This window comes from Ictidomys tridecemlineatus, chromosome 12 (genome assembly GCF_052094955.1).
Source record: "Ictidomys tridecemlineatus isolate mIctTri1 chromosome 12, mIctTri1.hap1, whole genome shotgun sequence".
NCBI classification, from domain to species: Eukaryota; Metazoa; Chordata; class Mammalia; order Rodentia; family Sciuridae; genus Ictidomys; species Ictidomys tridecemlineatus.
This window is the reverse complement of record NC_135488.1, coordinates 119,478,111-119,492,050: the sequence shown is the minus strand read 5'-3', so window position 1 is coordinate 119,492,050 and position 13,940 is coordinate 119,478,111. Positions and strand designations below refer to the sequence as shown.

Here is a 13,940-nt window from a genome sequence, read left to right as displayed (position 1 = left end):
GACACCTCCTTATGCTCCTCCCTCTCCTCCTCCTGCTCAGGGGTCACCTCCCCAAGCCCCTCCTCCTCCTCCTGCTCAGGGGTCACCTCCCCAGGCCCCTCCTCCTCCTCCTCCTGCTCAGGGGACACCTCCCCAGGCCCCTCCTCCTCCTCCTCCTGCTCAGGGGACACCTCCCCAGGCCCCTCCTCCTCCTCCTCCTGCTCAGGGGACACCTCCCCAGGCCCCTCCTCCTCCTCCTGCTCAGGGGACACCTCCCCAGGCCCCTCCTCCTCCTCCTACTCAGGGGACACCTCCCCAGGCCCCTCCTCCTCCTGCTCCTGCTCAGGGGACACCTCCCCAGGCCCCTTCCTCCTCCTCCTCCTGCTCAGGGGTCACCTCCCCAGGCCCCTCCTCCTCCTCCTCCTGCTCAGGGGACACCTCCCCAGGCCCCTCCTCCTGCTGCTCAGGGGACACCTCCCCAGGCCCCTCCTCCTCCTCCTGCTCAGGGGGGACACCTCCCCATGCCCCTCCCCCTCCTCTTCCTGCTCAGGGGACACCTCCCCAGGCCCCTTCCTCCTCCTCCTCCTGCTCAGGGGTCACCTCCCCAGGCCCCTCCTCCTCCTCCTCCTCCTGCTCAGGGGTCACCTCCCCAGGCCCCTCCTCCTCCTCCTCCTGCTCAGGGGACACCTCCCCAGGCCCCTCCTCCTCCTCCTCCTGCTCAGGGGTCACCTCTTCAGGTCCCTCCTCCTCCTCCTGCTGCTCAGGGGACACCTCCCCAGGCTCCTCCCCCTCCTCCTCCTGCTCAGGGGTCACCTCCCCAGGCCCCTCCTCCCCCTCCTGCTCAGGGGACACCTCCCCAGGCCCCTCCTCCTCCTGCTGCTCAGGGGACACCTCCCCAGGCCCCTCCTCCTCCTGCTGCTCAGGGGGGACACCTCCCCATGCCCCTCCCCCTCCTCCTCCTGCTCAGGGGACACCTCCCCATGCTCCTCCCCCTCCTCCTCCTGCTCAGGGGTCACCTCCCCAGGCCCCTCCTCCCCCTCCTGCTCAGGGGTCACCTCCCCAGGCCCCTCCTCCCCCTCCTGCTCAGGGGACACCTCCCCAGGCCCCTCCTCCTCCTGCTGCTCAGGGGACACCTCCCCAGGCCCCTCCTCCTCCTGCTGCTCAGGGGGGACACCTCCCCATGCCCCTCCCCCTCCTCCTCCTGCTCAGGGGACACCTCCCCATGCTCCTCCCCCTCCTCCTCCTGCTCAGGGGTCACCTCCCCAGGCCCCTCCTCCCCCTCCTGCTCAGGGGACACCTCCCCAGGCCCCTCCTCCTGCTGAGGCACCCCACTTCTCTGACACAGGTGGAGACAGGAATGCAACCTGCAGTGTGGCAGGACACGCCCACATCCCTGCTCTCCCTATTTGGAGGTTTCTGGGAGATGTGGGCTGAGGAGGAGGAGCTGGCCTGCCCTGAAGGGAAGCCAGAGGCCTAAGGGGAGATGGCAGGAAGCAGCTTTCTGCTTGAAACCCCAGAGCTGGGTCCTGGCACCTGTTTGTAGATGAGGAAAGCAGAGGACAGCACATGCAGCCTGCCTGTCGGGACCACAGAGCCCGGTTTGGGAGGTGGAGGGTGTGGGCCGGACAGGATCTATGGCCTGGCTTAGTCCTGCATGCAGGCCAGTTAGCGTCTGTCTGCTCAGGTTGACTGTGGAAACATGGCGCTCCCTCAGTTTGCCAACCACTGCTAGTCCCCGGACAGAGAAGCATGATGGACACCCTGATTCTCATTTTCTTCGTTGGAAACCAGGGCCAACACTACCTGCAGGGTCCATGGCTTGAATGAATCAGTGTTTGTGGGTGTGAGCCCGCCCCGCCCCCAGTGCGCTCAGCGCGTGGAAGCCGCTGTTGTAGACCATGCCGTCTCCCTGCTCATGTAACACACGGGATTGTAGCCAGACACCGAATTGGCTGTTCCAGGACTCTCTTTAACCTGGACACGGTTGCAGCAAGCTAAGCTGACTTCTCAGGAGCCATGTGAGCACCTGGAGCCTCAGGCATGTGTGTCCCCTGCCACTCCAGCAGGCTCGCCACTCAGGGACCACAGGTCACCCATTTTAGTTGGACTGGTCTCAGAATTCCTCCGGATCATTGACTGGCCATCCTGCCATGTCTCAACCATCACAGTTTTCCTGCCAGAAACTGTCTCAGGTAAGGGGAGAACCCTCAGATGACTGAGACTTAGAGTCAGGATCTTAAACTTTCTCTTTTCAGAAAATGTGCCTGTTTCCTAAACTGTTAGTTCTATTGGCTTTATACAGCTGGCATATTTAATGGATGAAAGACACACAATAAGGAGGTGTATACCATTTCAGTTCTAAATGAAACATAGCTTCTCACAGGTTGAGTCCATATTATCAGAACCTAACTATTAAGAACTGCGAAAGATCAAAACCCACCCAATTTAAACCTCCTTATTTAAGGTCTTCTAGTGTGGAGATGCTGGTACATCTGACGAGTAACATGAGGCACAACCTCTTGTCTAAATGATGATGGGATGATATATCCATGTCCAGGGCAGGAGGAGTCTCCAGGCCCCTTCTCTTGGGGAGGCAGAACAGGCCAGCGCTGTGGATGGGTATCTCAGACACTATCTGGGTTCTCTAACTGTGAGACGCAGAGGCAACTTGCCTGGGGTCTCCAAGGAGGACTGAATTGGGACCAAACCTGGTTCCAGAAAGGGGGCTGTAGAGGGCTACTCCAGGGCTGGTCTAGCAAGAGCTGGCACCCAGGAAGCATGGGGTTTGGGGGAGCAGGCTCCCTGTCCCCCACTCCTCCTGGGGCTGCCCGTCAGGGTCAGCGGGAGCCTGGTGAGCTGTGGCCACACTGAGCCATAGAATGGAAATGATGTCGGGTCAGAGGGATGGTAGAGACAGAGCCGTGTGCTAGCACTCCAAGGGCAGCGGTGAGCTGTGCACTTACTTTCTGGAGGGACCCTATCTTTGTGCGGGCATCCAGACAGACTGCGGTGATGCGGGTAAAGCCCAGTTACATGGCCGGTTCCATCACACCCGGGGGTTGGACACTTGCTCTCTTTCTTTTCTGTTCTTGAGGGATCTAAAAGCGACAACAGGTTCCAAAAGAATGAACGTTCACCAACCGAAGACAAATGTGATCATTCAACAATCCCAAGAGACCTTTGCTAAATCAGAGGCCAGCAGGTGTCAGGGCACAGGCTGCAAACACCATGCTTTGGCGAGGGTAGGCTTTAGTTTTAGGTGATTGTTCAACCTTATGCAACATGATAATGAATCAGATAGTATTTTAGTTTTTGTCCTAAAGAAAGAAAGAAAGAAAAAAACCACCCATTCCCCATCCCTAACCTTAACTCTTGATTGATTGGTTTCCCGTGTGTTACATGATAAGCTGTGTTGCTCAAATAAATCAACGTAAACGTGATGAGACAGTGGCCTTCTTAGAGAACAAGACTCCACACCGTTTTCATTTGGCAGTCTCTCCGTGAAATTCAGCCAAGAGTGTGACTCAGTCCCCAGCTCTTCGCTGAATTTCTTCCTGTTGGGAGCTCTGGTGGCACACACAGGCAGCAAAATGCGGCTGCTCTGGACTTTGCTCTTGAGGCTAATCACTCTGTTTCTTAGCATAGCAATTCAGCATGTTTTGGAAAATAAACTGAACTCTCAGAAGGCACTGTAAGCAGATGACCAAACGGTGGCGATCCCACCTGCAGAGGTGATGGGCAATCAAAATGCTTCAGAAGCCGCTGGAGCAACCCTTTGTTCTGATTTCTCCGTGTGTGCTTGGAACCAGAGGAGGCTCGTGTGATGCCGTGCATGCATACACAAAACCAAGAGGTGATGCTTCTCTAGAGCCCCGTGGGCTTCTCTGCAGTGCAGTCAAGGGCCAGCTAGAGCAGAAGTCTGGTCCAGAATCAGATGCAGATGCCAGAGATGTAATGACATTGCTAATTTAATTTTTTCTACACCCAGAACTGACCACAGCACAGAACTTTGCAGCATAATAACTTCAGAGTGTTTCAGAGGCCACACTTAGACCAAACAGTAAGTCTAACCAGTGATACACTATTTTTTAGTTCAATTTTGAAAACCAGTTGCACAGATAAGTATCAATAGATGTGGCTCTTATGATTTGGTCCAGAGAAGGCTCTAGTTAAATTTTCTTCAGGGGTTTAATTCTATTATATGGGTATCTCATTAATCAGGCCATTCATAATTGTTTTACTTTTAGTTAAGAATTCACTTCTATCAAGAAAAAAACTTTTGTTTTAAAACATTGAATGCTTCTGAACTTTCTTTTTAAGCTGTTTATGTGAACTGAAGTGGAAGAGGAGTCACAGGACCAATAATGTCCCCGTGCTGACTCTTTTTCTTGGTCGGCTAGAGTGCTCGTCTCCTAGCGGGCCTCTCAGGTGCTGGGGCCTCCTGAGCCAGGGAGGTACCAAGGGAGACCCTCCCTTGATCTGTCCCGCCATTGTGCAGGCAGCTTGGAAACCCACCCAATGGTGTGTGCTGTGGCGTGGTCCAGCTTCTCATGACCTGGTCAAGGCCTCTCTTACACCTGCAGACTGAGAGCCTGGCAATTTTACTACCTTGGAATAATTCCGCAAGAATATTGGTATAATTTAGTCAATCTGAGTATAAAATAGCAAGTGCCTAGTAAGAGTTTCAGAGAAAATAATTGATTAAAATCATAAACTAGAGATAAAAGATTAATAACTAGATACAGATGACTTGCAGAAGATAAAAGTTTGATGGCTATTACTAATCACCAAGTGTCTATTTCATAGGACACTTAAGACTTCTCACAAATTGATTATTTCAAGATTTGAAAAGCATTTTGAAATTAAGTATAGGTTTTTATAAAAACAAGGTATGTCAAAATTACCCACATTTTGGAAGACAACAAGCGTATAATCTCCTCTCGATGCATGGGGTCCAGTTGAGGTGGGATGTGCTGCCTGCCTTTGCCATCACCTCCCCTGGATTTCTCACTTTGTACAGTTGCAATTCATCTTAAAAGCAAATGTGGAAGCCAACACAAGACAACTGAGCAAGCAGAGAGACCAAAAATCAACCAGAAACCTTGCAACAAACAAGAGGAAACAAATTGTGACTGCACTTCGCTTGCAGGGGTAGAGCAGGTGATGGGCAGAGGACAGAGGGGGTCATGGTTTGCTTCTTTTGTATTAGCTCAAGACTTGGAAACTGACACATTAAATCAGTTTGAGGACTGTGGACAATGAGAATTGATACAGTATGCTCCCATCTTTACTGCAGTGACAGCCCCTGAAGACAGACGGAAGACCTGCTAGGCAGTTGCCGCAATTGTCATCAATATGTTGGTGAGATCTGATCCCATGACATTTTTTCTTTTAAAGAGAGCCTTAATCTCTTTGTTCTCCTTCGTTGGCCTTAATGGGCTTTACTTATTTAGCTCTGAATGTTTACATGGAACAATATAGAAAATGCTGGTAGAAAATAGAAATGACTTGACAGGGGCAGATTGGAAAAACTGGGAGAAGGAGAAACTGATGCCTCCCACCTTATAGGAGAGCCCAAGCCCCAGTCCTTCTCCGTCTGTGGAAAAGCACAGCTCAGTTTTCTCTCTTCATTCCCAGCTGCCCCCATGTACACAGGGGAAGCAAGTGCTTTATATTTCATTTCTTTCAAAAAGCAAAGCAAAACAACAGCAAAACTAAATGACTCAAAATGGGCATAAAGCAGCCGAGTTTGGAGGCCACAGACACAGAGCAGCCACGGCATCCTAGACTCTGAGACACATCCTCCATGGCCATGTGGCTGCAGAGGACCACTGTGCTACCCAGAGTCAGCGCTCATCCCGAAAGCCCCGACTCGGGACGAAAGCACAGCCCAGTCTGCGTGGGCCACAGAGCGATCACAGGAGCAGAGGCACTCCTCGCTGAAGTGTGGGTTCTCCTCAGCTTCTCAGAGACTCAACGCACAATCCTAAGAGATGGTCTGGCCCATCTTGACCACAGTGACAGCCCTGTCCTAACACATGCAGGCTTGGTTCCTTTGGAAGGTCATGCCCCTTGGCCACCCCCCGACCCCGCGGCCCGGCGTTGTGCTTCGGCAGCTGGAAGGGCTGTTGGCCCGCCACCTGCCAACCAGGAGTGCACGGATCTGGCTAAGGCTCATCTCCAATTTGGATTTGCTTCCAGCAGTGCCCAACTCGCCACAGAAATCATACGCACACATTGAGAGGAGAGTACACACCGATGTCACAGCAGAAAAAATGCAGTTTTTCTGATTGAAGTTTACACAGCAACTGATTTTCAAACTACATTCTTAAACTTCATTATCAGATCCACAGTGAGGAAACTCAGAATTTGTAATGCACAGCATAAAGGGAAAAACCAACAGAACAGATACATTTTTGGTGCTAATATAGTAGGCTTTAAGGAGTTACCAATTTCATTCTTGAAATTGATTCTTGCTTTGTTCTAAAAGAAACTTGAAAATGAGCCAATAGTCAACACCAGACCCCTGCGTGAGGCTGTGTCATAACCTGCCTCAAGGTGGACACTTGCTTCTACAAACACGAGTATTCATTCAGGTCGAGTACGTATATATTCACTATATATATGGGAAGTAGGTATATATAGTTAAATATATAGACATATGCCATAAGCGCCTGCATTTTTATGAGGAGAAATTGAGCTAAAACTATCATACTGGATAGTCTTGAGCGTTTTATAATAAATTATATTTGAGGAAACACCGCAATTGCTTCCTTAGTGAAATGGAATCAGTGTGTGGGGGGGTGCCCTAAAGAACGTGCTGTTGCTCTCGGCCGAGGCCACCAGGGCTGGCACAGCCAGCACCTTCTGTCCCCTGTCTCTCCCAGGGAGCTCATGTGCAGCCCTGGCCCTTCTCCTGTGTCCTGGTCATCCTGCTGCTGCTCAGCTTGTCGGGGTGCTGCTCTGGGGGTGTGTCTCCAATGGGTGTCGTTGGATGGCAACTTATGTACTGTAGGGCCACCGCCCCAGTCCCATTTGTGAAACGTGCTGGGTTCTGATGGACCAACCAGCACTCAGTCCCTGGCCCTTCCCAGGTCCTGGTTCCTCTGCAGCGGCACCGGCTCCCAGCGCCTGCTACCTCGGGCGTGTGTACGCACCAGCCCTGGCCTCTCAGGAATGCCTCGGTACTCATCTGCTCTACTAACGGGACACGGGGCTTATGCATTTCCCAGACAGATATTCCACTAGCTCTTCAGAAACATCATCACAGAATATCACTCTGGCACCAACTCTGGAAGGGGCCTCAGAGGCGGGACTCAGTGAGAGTCAGGCTGTCATTGAGGACCATCACCAACATCTTTTGTTCAGCTCATGTTTCCATGAGGCAACTTACGTTAGGTAGAAATATTACCTTTACCATAGTATGGCTTTTTGACATGGCTGTCACTGGACCTGGGCTTCCTGTCCTCCCCGGGAAGCTGTCTCGGAGACTGGTCCTCGTACGACCTCAGAGTGTCCCTCCTCCCGGCGTCCATGGCCATCTTCTCCCTCATGGCCTTGGCCCGCTCCGTTTCCAGGGCGATGGCCTTCTCGAGCAGCGTCAGGTTGCCCTTGGTCATGTCGAACACCTCCTCGGACCTGTCCGAGTTGATGGAGGTGGTGTCGTCATCCCTGTCCGGACACCCGTCCTCCTTGGCGCAGCTAGAGAACGTTCTGGGCCTGGGGCTGAGCTGCTCCTCCAGCCGCATGAGGTTCATCATGTCCGAGTAGCTCCGGTCAGGCGTCCTGCCCGGGAAGTCGTCCTCTGGCCGGCCGTGCTGCCGGGCGCTGGCGCTGGGCGGGGGGCCCCGGTCCTGGGGGTCGGTCTCGCTGAGCTTGCGGGCCAGGTCGAAGCACTGGTTACGCAGGCACTCGAGGCTGCTCAGGCACACCTCCTCCTCGCTCTCCTCGCCCAGCCTCTCGCCCAGCCCGTTACTCACGGGCTTCCCCAGCACCACGTAGTTCACGCTCCTGCTGTCCTGCGGCGCCATCCCCTCCGCGTGGCCGCGGTCGCCGATGCCGTCCGAGAGCACCACGCCGTGGCCCTGGGCCAGCAGCTTCAGGGAGTCCACGGTCTCCCTGACCACGTCGCTGTCCAGGTCCAGGCTGAGCTCGCCCTTGCGACTCAGGCTCTCGCTCTGGCCGCCCTCGTCCTCCAGGCTGTGGGAGGTGCTGCTGTTCATCTCGGACTCGGTCCGCGCGCGGTGGGCCGCGTCCTCGGCGATCTTGCCCAGGTTCAGCAGCGACTTGGCCACCAGCTCGTCGTAGTTGTCGTACTCCTCGTTATTGTTGTCGTCCTTCTCCGCATCCTGCAGCAGGCGTGTGCCGTGGCAGCTCATCGGACGGTCTTCTGCAAAGGAAATAGAGAAGACAAAGGGAAAGAAAAGAGAGGTGGCTAGAACTGGGAGTTCAGGGGCAACCGCAGGACACAGCATGGCCAGGCAGGCCCTGGCATGGCCCAGAGCAGGCCCTGGCTGCTTCTGGTCACGTGTCCACAGGAGGGAAGTGAGGGGGCCAGGTGGAGCGAGGCCCTTGGAGCATCCCCCGTGGGCTGCTAGTCCCCCGAGTCAGTCTGAGACCAACCGACACACACGATAAGCACAGGGTAAAACAGACATTCCCACTTCCGAGGTTCAAGATGGGCCTGTTGCTGCACAGGTTTATTTATGTGCAGCCCGGCAGCCGAGTACTGACCGTATCCACCTTCTCGCCACACTTCTCAAGAGCTCATGAACTCTTGTTTTGCCATCTCTTAAATAGATGCTTTTAAATGGTCTATTTCTGCAGTCCCACTCAGGCGACGGGGAGGGGAGCCTGCTGTGCTGAGGACCCCGCAGGCCCCCCACGGGGAGCTCGCATCAGGCACACCCATGATGCGGCTGCACTAAGAGCGATTCTGAGTCCAATTCCTTCCAGGGACTTACGTGCCCCAGAGTGAAGCCACAGAAACCCACAGCACAAGTGTGAGGGGAGACCCGCAGGACTGCACCCACTCTCCGCAGGCCTGTGCAGAGGGAAGGGCCTGGGCGGGGCTGGCACTCGCCCTGGCACTGCAGACAGTGCTGCCAGGTCTCCCACCACAGCCACAGGAACCCTGGGGCAGCTGGAAGGAATGACGGGAAGATGGGTGTTGTGTTCAACCTGAAAACGTGTTTAGGGAGAGTTTCCCAAAGAGGCCACATCCAACATGCGTCCAACCCCTCTACTGAGAATCACACTCTGTTAACACTCAAGGAACATTTGGGATTTGTATCTCTATTCGCCTTTCCACGTAAATGAGGTTGTGTGGGTGGCAGAACAGGTAACACGTGGCTCTCGAGTGCACCCCCTCGGGTTGATTTGGCCACTGTCTCCCATTTCCACGTCTCTTCTTTTTTTCCATGACTAAAACACCAGAGTGAGAAGAATTTTTAACATTAGTAATGGTTTTGGGGGGATGAGGCATGTTGACCAGTAGAAAATGCCAGGTGACTAAAGCTGAGAGACTGAGCTCTGGTACTTGGTTCATGGATTGTATGTTAGTGGAAAAAGATTTGGAGCTCAATAGAGACTAACCCCCAGAGTCAACAAATAGCTAAGATCTGCACCCTAACACTGAGAGCCAAAGGCACCAGGTCAAATGGAGCAGATGCCTGTCTCTCTTCTGGACCACTCTCCGCATCATCTCCCTTATTACAAGATGATGTATCCCCAAAGAGCAGCAGAAGGAAAGGACACCAGACCAGGGGACGCCATTGGAAACATGGCGGCAGTGCCACCCTCATGCAAAGCCTTCTGTCAGCCTCGGTCCAAGCTTCAGAGCCAAGTCAAGCCTGTTCTAACGACTTGGGGAACGCCAGCTTTATATTCTTGTGCTCACGGCTCTGACTGGAGAAGCGCCCTGGGGAATACCGAGTTGGCGGCTTCTGCCCGCTGACCCTGGTGGCTGTCCTGCCCCCTGGACCACACGATGAGTTCTTAAGTCCTGGTTTGAAACTGCGAATGCACACATGCAGGTGGAAGCATTTGGAAGTTGAGTCAAAGAAGGAACCGCAGCTAGGTGAGGCCTACGGTTTCCCTGATCACCTCCCTGCGTTCTCCTGGGAAACTAGGCCTCCCGTCTTGGAGGATTTTGAAAAGCAGCAGGTGTTGACAGTGGATAACAGACAAGGAAACCTATCTGCCCCGTGCACTCCCCACAGCCTTGCAGAGCCACACTGGTCACCAGACGGTGGCCCAGACTTGAAGGTCTGTCTTCCCACCAGTGCAGTCGGGATGGGACGGCGCTCTCCTGACCTCACCTCAGTTACTTCCAGTTACCTGTCCTCCCACAGCGTCTCTGGGCTGAGGAGTCCGGCTCACCTTTTGATAATGAGGTGTCTGTCAATCTCACCACTCAGGCCGCATCACCTCCTCTCAAGAAAATTCAAAAATGAATGGATGAGCTTCCTCACACAGCCACACGGCCACTCTGATGGGTGAAGCCGGATAAGCTGGGACAGGGCCCTCCCATGGGGAAGTGGGAGAGTGTGGCCCGCCTCCCACGTGAGGTTCCACAGCACGGTGGCGCACTGTGCCTTGGCAATCATGTGACAGCAAGCAGGAAAGGAGGAGTCACCTGACCAGGTCCCCAAAGGTCCTCTGCTGCTTGTGCCTGTGTGAAGTGGGGACGTGGCATCCGGAGCCTTGGCAGACCTCTGGTAGGTGGGGACAGAGAAACCGCCAGGACATCTCTTGTGAGAGTTGTGTTGTTAGGAAGCACTGCGTGGCCTCCTGCCCCCCAGAAGCCTGGCACACATGGCTGCTGGCCTTGCCACACTGCCTTGTCCCAGTGCACCCGACCCCTGAGCAGGAGGGGGAAACCAGCACACTGCAGGAGCCTGAAGTCAGGCCACAGGAGGTGCATCTGAGCACACTGCTGCTGTGGGGTGTGGCTTTTCAAGTTCCTAAAGCTCAGGGTCGTCCCTGGCCAGGAGTCCTTGCAGGTCAGCAGAGCCTCTCCATCACCACTATCTAACTGCTCTGAAGTGCATTCAGAAAAAGGCAGGTCTTCTCTGTGTAGACTAAGGGAGGGGCAGTTGCTCGTCAGCAAGACGATGTGCCTGTGCCTGGGCGTGGTAAGATTCAGGACCATTCATTGGGAGCTTCTGGATCTCTACCTCTGGTTTCTGCATCCAGGCAATTTACATGGGGAGTGGTTTTTGCTGAACTAACGTGAAAAGAGTCACATGCATACCTGGGCTTTGGCAAATAGACCACAATTTCCTGTGCCATTCGGGATTAAAAATGTGGTACAGATCATCCACAAAGTGGATATTAGCCATGAGAATTTCTTGAGTCAGCTACTAGTTTCTATACAGTAATTCATGTTCTACCAAAGAACACCCTTGTGATGAGAAGAGCACTGTTTCCAGAGAGTCAAAGTGCACACTCCTGCTCTAGGAAAAGGAACATGACCCCTTGGAAAGGGTCCAGAGAAGCTCATGCCACTTTCTTTGCTTGTGGAGTTGTGCCTTTTTAATCTGTCATCCCCAAAGTACCAGAGAAAACAGACTGTGAAGGGTGGTCACCTTGCAGGGCAGCAGCCCAGGCATTGGCACTGGGGACTGCAGAAGTTTCATCCTGGGATGGCCATTGGAGATGGCCTGTCCAGCCACTTCTAGACCACAAGCCCAGAGAGCAGAGATGACGGTGATGAGGCACGGAGCCTGTCCTGCATCTCCCCAGTGACCACAGACCTGTGACTGCTGTTACATGTGCACTTTCAACCCACAGAGTTGTATGACATGCTGTGGGGCCACCTTATTTCCAAGCCAGCTTGCCAAGTGCAATTCCCGCCACACACGCATGGTCAGGCAGTCTGGAGATTTTCCTAAGAAAAGTATAAGACCCTTTGGGTGTTTTCTCTCCATCCTCAGGATGAGTTCGTGGCCACAGCTCTGTGGACCCAAGTTTATGAACACAAGCAGTGGATTCTGAGCAGTTTGTTTCTAGGAAACATTCCTGACACAGCTTTGGAGACACATCTGGTCCAACCGAGTCACTGCTGTTCCTTCTAGTCACTACAATAGGCTACCGTCAAGCCGGTACTAACCACATCAGGGCGGACACCACCACAGGCTGCCAGGCTGAGGAGGCCTGGTCTGAGCCTTACCGGCGCTTCAAGCCACTGCACTGGAGAGGTGCCCACTTAACTACGGGAGGGGAGAGTGGCAGCCATGCTTCTGACCTGTGAACTGTGGACCTGTTCAGTGGTGACCAGATGATGGTGCTTCAATAGCTCTTGCAGTGATAGGAAAGAAACAGTGGCACAGGTCACACACGTCACATAACCATGTCCCATGGGGAGGGACACACAGGCTGCACGTGTCTGTGTTCAGTAAGTGAAATCTGTAGCTGGACTTCAGCGCAGCTCACCAGGTCTCCTGGCGAGAGGAAATCTGTCCTCACTGAGGCGTGCGAGGACCTTCTGAGAGGCCCCGAGCTGCTGCTCCTTCTGACAGAGGACCACACAAAGCCACACTGGGCGAGGGGCTTCTCAAGTCACCTGCTGTCCAGGGACAGCTGGGATGGCACGCTGGATTCTGGGGGTGGCGCTGCACCACCGTGCAGCCCGCCTGTTTCCACGGTGACCAGACCAGGGCCCGGGGCTCGCGCAGCACAGCCAGCAGGTCGTCTGCCCCTCCGAGGACACAGGGTCCCTCCTCGGGCCCCAGAAGCCCCCTCTGTTTCTGGATTCATCTTCTCATTTCCCCTTTGGTGCTTCTTGTCGGTGTGGCATGGATTGAGGAGGCGCTGGAATTCCCTGGACCCTATCAGGACCGTCTACCAGGACCCTGATGGAGGCAGCTGAGGTCCGTGGTGTGGAGGGGAAATCAGAAAGTCAGGAAAGCCCTGGCCCGGACCAGGACCAGAGGCGCCCTGGCTGCCAGCTCCAGGTGCCGGCCCAGGAAGGGAGAACCGGGCAGGGAGGACGAGGGAAGGCAGGCGAGAGCCAGGATGAGGATGCAGAAAGGGCTCGGGAGAGGCAGGGGGACCAGCCACCTGGAGGCTCTGCTGTGCCGGCCCTCTTCCCAGCAGACACATCTGCCACTTGTTGAGACCAGGGGAGCGGCTTTGGGACCTCCCTGCAGGTCTCCTCCACTTGTTCAGACCAGGGGAACGGCTTTGGGACCTCCCTGCAGGTCTCCTCCACTTGTTGAGACCAGGGGAGCGGCTTTGGGACCTCCCTGCAGGTCTCCTCCACTTGTTGAGACCAGGGGAGCGGCTCTGGGACCTCCCTGCAGGTCTCCTCCACTTGTTCAGACCAGGGGAGCGGCTCTGGGACCTCCCTGCAGGTCTCCTCCACTTGTTCAGACCAGGGGAGCGGCTCTGGGACCTCCCTGCAGGTCTCCTCCACTTGTTCAGACCAGGGGAGCGGCTCTGGGACCTCCCTGCAGGTCTCCTCCACTTGTTCAGACCAGGGGAGCGGCTCTGGGACCTCCCTGCAGGTCTCCTCCACTTGTTCAGACCAGGGGAGCGGCTCTGGGACCTCCCTGCAGGTCTCCTCCACTTGTTCAGACCAGGGGAGCGGCTCTGGGACCTCCCTGCAGGTCTCCTCCACTTGTTCAGACCAGGGGAGCGGCTCTGGGACCTCCCTGCAGGTCTCCTCCACTTGTTCAGACCAGGGGAGCGGCTTTGGGACCTCCCTGCAGGTCTCCTCCACTTGTTCAGACCAGGGGAGCGGCTTTGGGACCTCCCTGCAGGTCTCCTCCACTTGTTCAGACCAGGGGAGCAGCTCTGGAACCTCCCTGCAGGTGAAAACCTTGGCGTCCCTCCCTGGCTGCTGGGACAGGAACTGCCCAGCTGGTGCTGCTCAGTACCACAGCCCCAGCTCACGTAGGACCTGCTTTTGAGCTCCTGCTCAAACTGGGCTCCTCTTCCCCGATGGTTCCTTTGCTTCT

The 13,940-nt window shown here is 54.9% G+C and overlaps 1 protein-coding gene across 21 annotated transcripts in view; it reads right to left on the bottom strand.

Annotated features, from left to right (window-relative positions):
• Window positions 1–13,940, bottom strand: part of Myt1l (myelin transcription factor 1 like) — a 338,827-nt gene that overhangs the window by 79,123 nt on the left and 245,764 nt on the right. For 15 of the 21 annotated variants that reach the window (XR_013429313.1, XR_013429314.1, XM_078029761.1 and 12 more), the window contains 2 exons: window positions 7,391–8,368; window positions 2,943–3,077 (listed from right to left, as the gene is read on the bottom strand). Coding sequence is in view for 19 of the 21 variants with exons in the window: in XM_078029761.1 (XP_077885887.1) it covers window positions 2,943–3,077; window positions 7,391–8,368 (1,113 nt within the window). In the remaining 2 variants the exon portion in view is untranslated. The remainder of the gene's footprint in view (window positions 1–2,942; window positions 3,078–7,390; window positions 8,369–13,940) is intronic. The other 6 variants (XM_078029751.1, XM_078029754.1, XM_021727742.3 and 3 more) reach the window with 3 other exon arrangements.